At 38.8% G+C, this 14793-nt stretch overlaps 1 protein-coding gene across 2 annotated transcripts in view; it reads left to right on the top strand.

Annotated features, from left to right (window-relative positions):
- The window catches only part of Dl (neurogenic locus protein delta), a 53511-nt gene extending 38974 nt beyond the window's left edge, over positions 1 to 14537 (top strand). For both annotated transcript variants that reach the window (XM_054229690.1, XM_011186628.3), the window contains one exon: positions 9547 to 14537. In XM_054229690.1, the coding sequence (XP_054085665.1) occupies positions 9547 to 11431 (1885 nt within the window). In that variant the 3' untranslated portion in view covers positions 11432 to 14537. The remainder of the gene's footprint in view (positions 1 to 9546) is intronic.
- Positions 14538 to 14793: the final 256 nt, after the last annotated feature.

Below are 14793 nucleotides of genomic sequence, written 5' to 3'. Positions count from 1 at the left end.
CCATTTAAATAATACACGCCTGCACACGCTCGCAACAACCGCCGCCACCCACCCATTTAATAGCAGCAAACGGCGGCGTTTCAGCAAATTTTCACGCTATACTCCAAATAGTTGCTAAGCTTATTACTATTTTTTTATTAAATTTTATTTAATTTTTTTTGCGCGCTCTTCTTTGTTTTTTATTGCCAAATCGCTTTGTTCGCCGCGCCATTCATTCATGTGCGCAGCGCTTGCACGGCGCGCTTGTACCCAACGCCACCACTACCGCGCGGCAACTTACGCTATTCATAGCACTCCAGTCACTTACTCACTCACTTACCAGCAGTCCGTCAGTCAGTGCGCGCATTTGTTTGAGGCTAATTAAAATTGGTTTTGCACGTTCGCTTGTGTGGCTGTGTGTCGGCGCATCACAGCGCGCTTAGTGCGGCTACTGTGCGCTGCAGCGCTTCTTATGCGCGTACGGGCGCGCCGCTCAAAGCTATTTGCTTCGGAGTTCTTTATTATTTTTTCGCATTGTCGCGCTGCACTAGCGCATCCTCAGCCATGAAGGTGTCACCGCGCGCACCACATTTATTTCGTTGTGGTTTTTGTTGTTTGCGCGCGCGCTCCTTTGCTGCATTTTAGTTTTCAAATTTCATGCAACAACATCAGTTTCGTGTTTGTTTATATTATTATAATGCGCTGGTAGAGCAAGGCATGCCAGCATACAGACAGTCAGTTTGTCAGCCAGCCAAAACACTCCCAAGCTGGCGGCATTAGTTTTAGCTGACAGTCAGCAGTTGAAACATCATCACTGCTGCGCTGCTGACTGGCACACCTTTTGTAGTTATTTAATCGGTTTTATTTTGCATTCCATATGGCCCAGCTCGTGTATTCTGCTTATTAGTTGCAGAAATAAACACACACACACTCATAGATACTTTGTGCCCGTGAGTTTATGGCCGCCCTTTGTTGTCTGCCACATAGTTGTGGCGCATTGCTATCATTATTATTTTTTGGTTGTTTGTTTGTTGCTGTTGTTGTTTTCTTTATTTTAATACACTAAAAGGGCGTATTCTGCTTGCCACACAACCATAAATAAAATGCCGTTTCATTTGCATTTATTAGCTTTTATTGCCTTTTCTACATATTTTCGCCCTCAAATTCATTGCCTAATATGCCACAAAAATTCGGCCGCCCAAACTCCTGCCCCGCAGTGGCACAAATTACTTTTTGTCTGTCTGCCACCAACACAATAAACTTTTTGTTGCGATTTTTTTTTTCAAGCGCTGCACCTGCAATCTGATGATGCACCAAAATGCAGTTAGTTTGTATTAAAAAAAAATAATATTTTTTTTTTTTTTTTGATTTTTTTATAACAATTTTATTCAAGTTGCTATCTTCAATTTCATTTGAGGTTTTGCATTACTGCTTGCATACATACATATATACGCTCGCTCGCCAACTCCAGCCGTGGAAGTCAACGAAAAATATTTTATTTAAAAATTGTAACACAAATTCGTTCCCACATTGCTATGCCAGCAGCGTGTGGCAATGGCAAAGGCGACGACAACAACAACAACTATGCGCTAAGTCTGATAGACTGATTTGTGGCTTGCTAGCAACACTGACACATACAAATAAATATTTAAATTTATTTATCATTTGTTGTTGTTGTTTTTTCATCCAGGTGAAAGAATACACCGTGCTGAGTTTACAGAATTCTTGAGAGCAGTCACTCTACTACTCGTATTTATGAATTTTATTATGCATTTGCGGCTATTGTTTTTATTTTAAAGTCTACGGCATTCTCAAATAAATCAAGTTCAGCACACAGCTGAGTGAAATTTCGTGTGACAGTAGCGGTTTTTTGTTTTTGCTTGTACATACATACATATGTATATGTACACGCGTGTGTTCGTTTCACAACTCATTTTCCCCGTCACGCATTTAGGCAAGAGTTATGCATATTCGGTGGCATACATACGCCGTGTTATGGTTATTGTGGGCGTTTGTTACCCATACAAGCTGGTGCTTGCGTTTTCGCGTCAGGTAATTTTGTATGCAGGCGTAGTCAGCTGTCTTGCGGCTGTTTGCCGATAATTGCAGTGAAGTGCATGCTTTTTCTCACAGTCTGCTGTTGTTGTATGTTTTTGTAACGAACGGTTGTTGAAAAATTAAAAATAATGCATAAATTGCCTACAACAATGGTAGCAACACTGCTTTAACGTACTCTGCAACATGTTGCTAAGCATTTGTTGCGGAAATATATGTAAATTTCGTTACAAATAAATTGATTTAGTAATAACTACTAATATTTGCGCGTAAAATGGCGTACTCCAAATATTGCAATCGCCAGCAACATGTTGCAGAGCTACATTGTTGCTGGCAACATTTCGTGAAAAGCTTTTTTCAACATTAGTGTGTCCAAAATAATGTCTTTACGCAGCAGCTTTTAAATTGCCACACTTTGCAACATGTTGCGCTGCTATTTTGCAGCTTACCAACGCCGCTTTAAGCAGCAGCAGCTGTCTTAATTTTTTCCATTTTTTTACGCTTCTGCTGTTGGCACATCAACACTTTGCAACAGCAAAACTGCAGTAGTCCGCACAACGTATCAAATAAATAATATCTACTAATGAAATATGAGTTGAAGGCGAAATGTAGCTGATGGCAGCAGCAGCAAAGTACGAATATAATAAAAGCAATAACTAATTTCAACTACTCCAACTAGCATGAGGCGCACCTTGTTTTCTGCGCAACATTTTCATTATACTTAAACGCGCTACACACACAAACAGGTGCAGTCACATTTATACACATTAATTCGACGCTGAAATTAAAGATAGCCGCTGCAGCAGCAGCAGCAGCCGACACTCGACTATAATGACGGCAGGTGTATTGTGCTATGTGATATGTATTGACAATATATTATAACGACAACAACAACAGTAGTATGTATACGAAAAAAAGATGGCTGAAAAGCAAATGCATAAACTGGTATCTGATTGTTGCAAGTGTGTGTGTGGTATAAAATGGTAGCAACACGCACACAGGCACTTGTTGGTGTTGCAGCTTAAGGGTCTCTTAAGCAATTTTGCTATATATTTTTTATTGTATTTGTATGTGTGTATGCGTGTGTCTTTCAACGGTAATTGTGACGCAGTTGACAGCAGCGCTGCAACATAACACAACAACTTGATGAGCACAACAACAGCAACAGCAAAAAAGAATATGACAATATTGCGGCTTGTTGCTGGCGACTGCTAGCCGGCTGGAACTGTGTAACTGCGCTATGTGTTGTTGTTGCTGTTGTTTTAATGCTTTGTTTCGGTTTTTATTAATTTTCTTGCCATTCTTGTTGTTGTTGCTTATAATGATGATCGTTTTTTTCGTGGCAGCTAAGCCATAGCACTAAAAGCAGCTGGCAATATCTGTACTTGTCTGTATGTATGTGTGTTGGCATTTTTGTCGCTTCATTTAGAAGCTACAACAGGTAGTCACTTGCGCTTTAAGCCAAGTTAGTAGCAAGATTTTTTTTTCGATTATTTCTTTTGCATTTTGCAACCAACAACAAGTACAACAACAAAGAAATAATTGTTATAATTAAGTTAATGTATGCATTTGCAATAAAATCGAAGTTAGACCATGGAGGGGGAAAGCGAACGGCGAAGAGCGCAACTATTTGGCGATGAGCGGCCGAAACTAGCAGTCGCAAGTGGCATGAGTGACCGGTTGGGCCAACTAAATGCAAATATGTACATGTACATAAGCGCATACAAGCGTGTGGGCGTCGACAACAATAAAAAAGCGCAGAAATAAAGCAATACTCGTAAAGAATGGCGAATGTTGCGCTGAATTTAGTTAAGCAAAAGCAATAAAATCGAAATTAGTTTTCCTTGGAAGCGCTTAGACACACACTCAGACAAATAGTTACGAAGCGCAGTGTTGCACCTTATACATATATGTATGCACGTGTCTGAGCAATATGCACCTTTCTCACTGCGCTACATTATTTGCTGTTGTTATAGTTGTTGTTGTAGTTTTTATATTTTTTTTTTAAATTTTTTTTGCTGCCCAGCACATTTGCACGCGTTCAAGAATCCGCGCATACACGTTCTTCACTCTGTGTTTTTTTTAGCACTATTATTATTGTTATGCCATTTGCTGCTTGTGTTGGTTTGTTTTGTTTATGCTTTTTTTGTTTTTGCTTTCGGTTAATATGCTGTGGTAATGTGTGGGAATGTTTTAATAATTCCGCACGCATCCACGTGAGGCGCGCTGCTGCTGCTACGTACGAATGCGCACCACAAGCATACACTCATATACAAATATATGTATAAAAGATGCCAAGCAAGCAATGACCATGCCGTGCGCGCGGCCATAAAACACCAGCCAGCGACAACAACAACAACAGACAGCTAGCAATAGTATAACAAGTCAAATAGCACAACAATAAAATGAAATAACAAGCATTACATGCATAACGCAGCACTACATACATATATTTACAAGCAAGCGCGGCGAGCGTCTTGCCTGCCAGTGGCAATTTCATGCTAACACAAACCAGTAACAACAACAACAAAAAAACAAATGTAAAAATAAAAAAAGCAAAAAAATGTGTAAAGGTGCTCAAAAAGTAGCTCAAAGTTAAGCCACGCACAAAAGCGCTCAAACAAACGCTGGCTTTCTTTGTTATGCTACGCTGTTCCACTTGTAGGTTGCTTGCCATGCGTTGTGCGTGCCATAGCGCGTAGCATATCACATACATTGTGGTTGTGATTTTTGCTTATCAACTACGTAGCACTAACTTTGTAACCTCAACGCGCTGCTGCCGCTTGCCTAGCAACTCTGCTCGCCACTGCTCAAGAACTTCTCACTCGCGCGCTAACACTTTAATGGTTTAATGGCAATTTGCTGAATTCAAATGAATTATTGGTAATTGATTTTTAGGTGAAGGCCCTTTTCTCAGCATATAAAAATTCTATTAGCCAAGGTAGTTGCATGTAACTTTGCATACACCAAGTGCTTGTGCGCTGCTTCTTCCACAGCGCCACCCTTCCTCCTCCTCCTTTCGCAATTTACTGCTGCTTTTAGGTTGGGCGCTGGCACATTGCTTGTCTGCTGCCACTTACTAATAACCTCGCATAATTTACGATTTAGGTTAGTTGTTGGCTTGTAGTATGTTTGGTGTGTGGCACATATCAAATACCTTTTCATTTATTTATTTTTTTTGTTTAGAAATTTATGTATATTTTTATGCGCTCAATTTGTGGCGCTTTTACTCGTAATTTCATTTCACAAATTTAATGATTACACAACAGTAAATATTGTACAATTTATCAAGAGGCGCAATGGCATGCGCATGTGAGTTTGTGTTTGCTTTTTGTACCTAGTTCGGCGCAAAAATGCAGTAAAAGTGATCGATTTCGCTGCGGCAACTAACTCGCTTTGCATTTCAATTTATGTGATTTTAATTTGCACTTTTAATTGCTGGCGCTTTATTACGCTTTAAAAAAGATTATGGCAAATAAATATTTGCAAATAATAAATAAGCTTTAAAATATCACGATATGCGATCTTCATTAAAAAAAATTGTCTTCAGCAAGCATTTTTAACTCAAATTGCCTCATCTACATGCATGCATACACGATCGGCATGATCTTTGTCCTACTAACTTGAGTTGCATTTACAGCAAAAACCATCTACTTTGCATTTAATATCAGATAATCATAATAACAGTTTTTTTGCTCAAGCAATTGTTTTGGCATAAAATATGCGCAGTAATTATTACGATCAGCGCGATCACTAAAAATAGTTTTTTTTTTATTACCGCAGTCATAGAAATAATTTCAATAAATTTTTTAATTTTTATTTTATTTTATAAAGAAGATTTAAATCACTTGTCGTTAACTATATTTTTACAGTCTCATACGATCAGCGCGATCAGTAGAAATCATTTTGCCTATTTTTTTAAGTTATAATGGCATTCTTTCGTACACATTACAGGTGATTTTGTAATTATTTGTTGCACATTTAATATAAATTTGCATTAAATGGTGTTATTATATGACTGATCGGTATAATGATCAGCACGATCGAAACATTTTTGAGAATTAACGCTGTTTCTTATGAAGCATTTTAAAGTTTTATTTTTATTAGAACTTTAATAGCTAATATTTTGCATTAATTTTATATGTTTTAGATAAAAATATTATTTTTTTCGCATAACTTCATTCAATTATTCGTAATTCCTTCACTGGCAAGCTTGCAAATCCGCACGGCATCAGCATTAGCGGTCCCACCATTTGCATATACGCTCTTGCCGCTTGCAATCATGCGTTCGCCATTTCAGCCGCTTGTCATGCCAATTTGCGCCTGTCCGCTTGCACTTGCCACAGTCAGAATGCGGCAACGTTGAAGTCAGTCAAGCGCTAGAAGCTCACTCATTCCCGCCAGTGCTTGACAGTCGAACTGTCCACTTGTATTGCCGCTGACGCAGCTGCAAGAGCTTTCCTACTCTCTGCTTGATATTATCTGCGATGCACACAGGTGATTCGTCTTGTGTCTTCTGCCTGTCTGACGCACAGGCTGTTTGTGTTTGCAATTACTAGCCCTTGTGCCGCGCCGCACCGCTTGCTGATTTATTTGCATTTTCATTGATTTACGCAGCGCCCTTAGCAGACATTCAAGTCCGAAACGTGACAGGCTCATGCAGCTTGCAAGTGAAGACGATCCTCAGTCACAAAGAAAAATCGCCAGTCACACAAATAAAGTAAAGTTGTTTATTATGAGTCTTATTGTGATTAACATAAATACTCTAGGTGGTAGGTAGCGCTTGCGCAGTCGCTCTTCGTTTCTACTTGAAATTGAGCGCTGAGCACTTGCGCCGCTGCTTGGTGCCGCGTACACATGTTTTGCTCCACAGCTCGCGGCTATTATATATAAGTTTTCAATTACTTGTTTATCCCCCTCATCCTTTGCTGTTGAAGTTCATACAAAAATTTGGATTTTGAATTTCTTTCGCTTTGGCACTTTTGATATAAAAATTGATTTTAATGAAGTAGCTTGTTATGCTTGTGGCACTTGATGTGCTATTGTTAGCTGACTATCATAACTGGAGTGTAGCAGCAGCAACAACAATCACATGAAGTGATAGTCAACTTTTGTTTGTAACATAACTGAAGCAATTTAATGAGCACTTCAGCGCTGCTTGCTTGTTGCGCATGCGCGTCGCGTTTGTGCCATGAAAGTATGGCGAATGTCATATGGATGCCTACATGTATGCTTTTAATTACAATTTGTTGCGCCACATTGCCGCCGCAAATCTATGGGTATTCGCAAAGCTTTCCAAAGAATTGTCTTTGCGGACTTTTGACAATCATTTACGCTTGTAGTTCAGCTTGTAAATGAGCGCAGAAACATTTCACTTTTTGCGCGTGGAAAAAGGTGGCCAATAATTTTTTATTATTCACATGTAGGTCAGTAAAGTGTTTATAAGAGACTTTGTTAGCGCGATGCGCAACAATTTTTTATGAAAAGAAATATTTTTTTATTTTAATAAAACAGTTGAGCCACCAGTGCCTAGCGCGAACGCAGAATCACTTGCTGCGACTTACCAACAAACGCGCGCACGTCTGTCAGCCACAAATCAAATTGCAACCATCTCAACACAACAAAAATAATCTAAAGAGTGCGAGCGCAAATAAGAAATAAAAAACAGATTTACGATTCCACAGAAGAACTGCGCGATCACCAACAACGAAGCGACTTGTTGGCTTGACCAATGCACTTGACGGCTAAAACGCGTCGTTGTCACTGTTTCGGCTGCGCAGTGACAGCCGCAACAAAATCACATTGACGCGTTGACTATTTGTTTGACTGACTGCCTGCCATTGCGCGCTAGCGGTAGGTGAAGCGAAAGACGCCGCAACGATTGTATTGACTGCACAACGGCGGGTGGCTGCAATAAAACGTACAAGTAGAAGTAGAGGAAGAAGAAGACGAAGCAAAAAGCACTTATAAATATTATAAGTAAATAACTCCACTTACAGTTGGCCATTTGGCGAAAGGTGACTCGGACTGCAGTTAGCAGTCGGCGATCATGGCGATCTACGCGTCGTCTTAACTTGTTACTACAAAGCCTAGTATTGAATGCAAGCGCTTGGTACATATAAGTACGCGTAGCTAGTTTAAGTGTCTTTAAGCGTAACTGAGCTTAGGTTTTGCGTCGGCTGTGTGCGTCATACTCTATACGCTTTGTTCGGTTGCATATTTTTTATTTGCACTGTGTTTCTTCTTCTCCACTCATATCTGGCACTTTATGTGTGCAACGCTTCCATTTCTTATATACTTTTGCTAGTTGTCTGTTTATCTGTCTTTCGCTCTTTGTCCAAGCAGCCACGAAGCGACCATCCAACCGTCCATCCATTTTGTTGTGTGTGTTTATGGTGTGTGACCATTTTTGCAAATTATTTCTCACGGCCAATAAGCACATGCATGGCAAATGTACAAATACGCATGCAGTCACTGCGACTGTGCGCCCGCGCGCGTTCTAGTATCCACTTAAAGGCAATAACTTACTTACGGACTCAACTCTTCGCCAAGTTCCAACACTTGTCTCTTTACATGCCATCCCTACATCAATTTTGCTTTCGCGCCGGCAATGATCGCGATCACGTCGCTTGTGTTTGTATAGAAGCTCGCGCTCTCGTTCACAAAGGATATGCGCGCTGTAAAAATAAATATGAAAAAAAAACTATTTAATTCAATAATGACAATAATGACGGAGCACCACAAAAACCTCGCCAAACACACACACGAAATAATAAAAGCAAAGGAAATCGTAATCAAAAAGATCATATCAAAAATTAAAAGCAAAAGCAAGCGTTCAGTCGGGTCAACGCAGCGCCCGAAATTCGGCGCAAAGATTTCATGTTTTACTGTTTTATTTGTCATTTTCTTTAACATTGTACAGTCCATATTCTGCCAAACATACCGTTTAAACAAATCCCTACAAGCCAGCGATCATCACTTGCAGGCCACCTTTTTCGATATATTCTGTTTCTTTTTTAACTCGCTTTGCGTTTGTGCGCGTTTGTGACCGCATGAATGAAAATTAAATGCAGCAACATGTTTGTTGGATACGTGAAAGAATTTTTAAAATACGCGCGTCCTCAGCAACAGCTTGTCGAAATTGTTGATTCCTCAGCGCTCTACGGCACCTTTTCGCCGATTTTTGTGTGCTATAGTATCTTGTAAACAAGCAGCTCGTAAATTGGAGCACTGCAAGCATTTTAATTGTTTTTAAACTTTATGCACTTGCAACGCCTCCCATATGTATTGCCGATTGTGGTTTTAAACACCCGAAAAATTGTCTTTTTTTATTTTTGTACACAATACTGTTTGCATATTAAATGAATTGACACAAATATTTATTACACTGTTGCTTCACACAGAGCGCTTTCACTGCATAAGCGCTTAGCTAAAGTGCACTAGCTAACACACACACTATTAATTATGAACATTTAGCTAATTAATCAACTGTTTTTCGCTCTCTTTTTGCAGTTGTCAAACCGGCTGGAAGGGACCACTCTGCAACGAATGTGAACCCTACCCGGGTTGCGTGCACGGAACTTGCAACAAACCCTGGAAGTGCATCTGCAAGGAAGGCTGGGGTGGTCTGCTTTGCAATCAGGACTTGAACTACTGTACCAATCATCGTCCTTGTCAAAATGGCGGCACCTGCTTCAATTCCGGCCCCGATCTATACACCTGCAAATGCCCACCGAACTTTACCGGCACCGAATGTCAGAATGAAATCACCTCATGCAAGGAGGGTAACCCCTGTCAAAATGGCGGCGCATGTCACGATGATGGCTCTAGTCGCGGTTACAAATGCGAGTGTCTGAAGGATTGGGGCGGTCCATTGTGCGAGGAGAAAGTGATCACTTGCTTGGATAAACCTTGTCGCCACGGCAGCTGTCGCAACACCACCAAAGGCTTCCAATGTGACTGCCCAAGCGGTTATAGCGGACGCATCTGTGAACTGCATGTGGACAACTGTAATCCAAATCCCTGCCAGAATGGTGGTAGCTGTTTCATGACCTCATCGGGCAATCACAAGTGTCAGTGTCGCAGCGGTTTTACGGGTAGCATGTGCGAACAGAATATCGATGATTGTCAAGGCAATCCCTGTCATAACGGCGGCACCTGCATTGATATGATCAATCAATTCCGTTGTCAATGCGTGCCCGGCTACTTGGGCTCACTATGCTCCGATAAAGTGGACTTATGTTTGACCAAACCTTGCGCCAATGGCGGCACCTGCACCAACCTGAATAACGATTACAAATGCACATGTCGCGCCGGTTTCACAGGTAAAGATTGTTCGATTGACATTGACGAATGCATGTCGGCGCCTTGTCGAAACGGTGGCACCTGCGTGAATCGCGTCAACAGTTTCCATTGCGTTTGCGCCAATAACTTCCATGGCAAACAGTGCGAGGAGGAGTCCTATGCGTCGGCGTCGTACAATGCACGCCAATACGAAGCCACACCGCAGGCACGCAGCGATGGCTTGACCAGTGGACAGGTCTTTCTCATTGCCATACTCTCGGTAGCTATGCCTGTGGTGGCGGTAATCGCCGCGTGCGTAGTGGTCTGCATGAAACGCAAGCGTAAGCGTGCGCAAGAGAAGGACGACGCGGAGGCGCGCAAGCAAAACGAACAGAATGCGGTGGCGACGTTGCATCACAACGCGAATGTCAGCGGCGGTATGGGTGTTATGAGCGGTGTGGTCGGCGGTGTTGGCTTGGGTGTAAAACGCACTTCATCGTCTGGACTGACTTTCGACAACTCCAATCCGAACATTATCAAGAACACATGGGACAAATCAGTGAACAACATTTCGGCGTCGGCGAGCACAGATGATTGCCTCAACACTTCGCTATATGGCAGCGCACTAGCCAACTACGCAGCGGACAACAACGCCAATTCGGAATTCTGCGGTGTCGGTCAAATCGCACCATTGCAACGCGCCAAATCACAGAAACAACTCAACACAGATCCCACACTAATGCATCGCGCTTCACAAATGTTGCATAATGCCGCAAGCGCCGTAGCAGGCGTAAGCGCTGCTGCTGTCGTTGCCAACGGTGCCGCTGCCGGCATGAGCGGTGTGGTCGGCGCTAACGGTGGTGTCGCAACCAAAGAGTATGGCGTACATGGCGGCAGCGCTGGCGAGGGCAAACGCATCTCGGTGCTGGGCGAAAGCGCCTACTGCAGTCAACGGTGGCCATCATTGGCGGCAGCCGGTGTGAGTGGCGGTTGCGCGTCCCAAATGATGGCCGCCTCTGCAGCGGCGTCAGCGGGGAGTAGTGCAGCGGCGTCGGCTGCGCATCAGCAGCAACAACAGGCGCGCGCCGTAATGTGTGGCACACCGCACATGTGAGCACGTTCACGTGCAGGTGCGCAGTTTTTGGCTGTGGCGTCGAATGAGCGGCGCGTGCGCGACCGCGCTATGGTGCGCGCACGTACGTTTTTGGCGCGCTGGTGGGGGCACGCTTAACGCGCTGTTGTATATTTGCTACGAAATTTCTTAAAACTCAAACACACTAATGCATATACATATATATTTTTAAATTTTATTACTATTTTATGATTACAAATTTAACGCTGCTGCTGTGTAAATGCAAGAATTTTAGAGCGCCGTAGTGCTGCTACCTTCTCAATTATAAATAGTAGTTATTTTTTTCATTGTAAATTTTCGCTATTGAAATGGACTGACGTTGATAAGGAATTTATTGTAAAAAGCCGTATAAATAATTAACAGTAATTAGACGTAAGTAATTTAGTTGTGCGTACAAACGGGCAAGCGAACGAACGAACGTGAGTGGCGAGCAGACGAATTCGAAATAAATTCGGAGAAATTATCTAGAAATTAAACAAAAAAATGTATTAAAATGTATCAAGTATGCGTGTGCTTTGTAGAATTTATGGCAAACAGGACCTTAGTGTTATGAGAATTTTTAATTGTTAAATTAATTTACTAAATTGTAATATTTATTAAGCGAAAAGCATAGATTTTGACGCATTCCGCAAGTAGCAAACGACGAGTATTTTTACATGACGCCTTGTGTTTAAAGCAGTTTCTTTCGGCACAACCTAATATTTAGTGCAAATTTTCGCACTTTACCTAAAAATTTTTGTTAGATTTTTTATTTATATTTTTTAATATTTTTTTCTTGTGGCGGAGCGCGCTGATTGCTGTGACGATATGTGAATTAAAGTGGTAGCGCTAGTATTTAAAGTTAAAGCTTAACTGACAAAGCCGCTCTGCTGCGCAAACATAAATAAAAGACAAAAATAAAAAAAAAAATACTGTAAATTTGACATTTTAACCTGTTGCATGCGAAAACTTTGTGCTTAAGAAACAAAAAAAAACATAAATATTTTGTATATAAAAATTGAAAAACAAAAAATTTGCCATTTTCTGAATATTTTTAAAATTAAAAAAAAATTAAATTAGTTGAAAAAAAATTTGAATTCGACGAGAAAGCAACAAAAAGACCTACACTGACTTGTATATATTAGTTTTAATTACAATTTACACACACTTTCGACTTTCTGTTAGTTTATTTAACAAGCAAAATTCTCGATTTTCAATTATTATGCGGCGTGTTAGTGTTTTTTGTAAGGCTTACAGGTTAAATATTAAACAAAAAAATTATAAAAATAAATTTATTTAAAATTATATATTTTGATAAATATCTTTTCGGGATTAAAATTGAATTACTTGCGACAAAAACGATTTTGATCTCAAAAACATATTGACATTATGTGTTTAAAGTACTTATACCTTATATATTTGTTTAAAAAATATTTTAATTTCTTAAAAACAGATATAATTTCAAAACATAATATTTTTACCGCCAGAAAAATTAGCTTATGTTCTGATTTGTATTTCATTGTAAAAAATTATTATTATTTTTTTGTAAAACGATATTTTTTTTCTTTAAATTCATATTTTTGATATATTTTTTTAATTCTTAATATTATTCTTGTAAATTTTTTTTTTTATCTAACTCTTAGTAAATTTAATTTTTTGCCTTACAAAATTCACACACACACTCGCACAGGCTAACGCACTCTAGTTAATTTAGTTAACATATATTTATAAATTCATATATTTTTATGCAGCCTTTAGTTTAATTTTTATGCCTAAGCAACTAGTTTACAAGCAAAACAAGCAAACAAACAAATTATAAAGTGAAGACAAAACTATTCTATTAACAAAAGCATTTTTGTTAGTGATGCCACTTATTCCTAAACTAACATATAAACTTATTTTCTACGCTATTTTTATTTTATATATATACACATATACATACATATTTAGTTAAAATATTACTTAGGAAGCGAGTAAAGAAAAAATTGAAATTTTTAAAAATTAAAAAAAAAAAATAAAAAAACTGTAAACCAAACACAAAAAATTGCATTTACTTTTGACACTTTGGCATATCGTTGTATGTAACTAGCTAATAAAAATGGCAATACATTTCGCACAGTGTCACAAATTGCGACAACACACACACAAGCATACAAAATTGTAATTTTTTCTTAGACAAAGCACAAACAAAACTGGAAAGCACACACACACTCACTCAAACTCAAATGTATTGAATTTATTAAATTATATGAAAATGAAATGTTTGAATTCCGCACAGAAAAATGTAAAAACAAAAACACAAAAATGAAAATTAATTAAAATTTAGACGTACACAAAAACAATTGTAAATTACAACAAATTTTGTTGCAAGCGTTGTTTGAACTGAAATCGATTGTGTAGAAACCCAAGCACTGAAAAATTGCTAGCAAAGCATGTATTGTGTAAATGAAGCGTAAAAGCACACATTATATATATTTATATACATATGTATATACAACTATAGCTACTTATGAGTTAAATCGAGACGAAAGCGAAAATTGTAAATCTTATGAAGCGCCTAAAAACTGAAATACATATTTATTAAAAGCACGATGGAAAATATGATATGTCAATGAAACAAAAATAAAAACAAACATGTGTTATTATTTATATTATTATTCATATTTGTGTTGTTGTCGTTGTTGCTGTACTAGTAACAGCATATTTGAATAAAGGAAAAGTTGCTAATTTCTAGTGATGATCTCAAATTGATGCGCGGCTGCAACTTTTCGCGATGCACAGAGTAGAGAAGGGAAGTAGCGTTGCTGGATGTTTTTTTTTCAGAGATATTGAAAAAAAATTAGAAAATTCCAAATGAATGGAAAGAAATTAAAAAAATTAAATAATTGAAAAAAAATTTAAATAATTAAAAAAAAAGAGAAAAAAAAAATCAAAGAAAAAGTATTTAAAAAAATTCACAACAAGAATATTTAGAAAAATTGAAAAAAAAAATATTTTTTATTTATTAAAAAAATTTAAACCACACTCCGGCCAAAAATATAAGCACTACATCTGTCGCAAACCCAACGATGTTACGCCGAAGCAAATTTTAAAAAGAAAACATTTTTTTTATTCGAGTTTGGCAAAATTAAGCAGCATGTCACCGATTAAGAAACTTGTCTATAAGCACAAACACACACAGGTATACATTTGTATTTGCATGTAAACAATTAAAGCAATGTTGCTTTTGTAAAATAAAGCTGTTGAACAATGTAAAAATGAAACGCAATCGAAGTGAAATGAAGGCAAAATGGTTCCTCGTTAGTTTTTAACGAATTTGTGAAAAGTAGTTTTAATCAAAAAAATAATAAAAACCACAACAAAAA

Source organism: Zeugodacus cucurbitae, chromosome 2, assembly GCF_028554725.1.
Source record: "Zeugodacus cucurbitae isolate PBARC_wt_2022May chromosome 2, idZeuCucr1.2, whole genome shotgun sequence".
Lineage (NCBI taxonomy): Eukaryota > Metazoa > Arthropoda > Insecta > Diptera > Tephritidae > Zeugodacus > Zeugodacus cucurbitae.
This window is presented reverse-complemented; position numbering and strand designations above follow the sequence as displayed.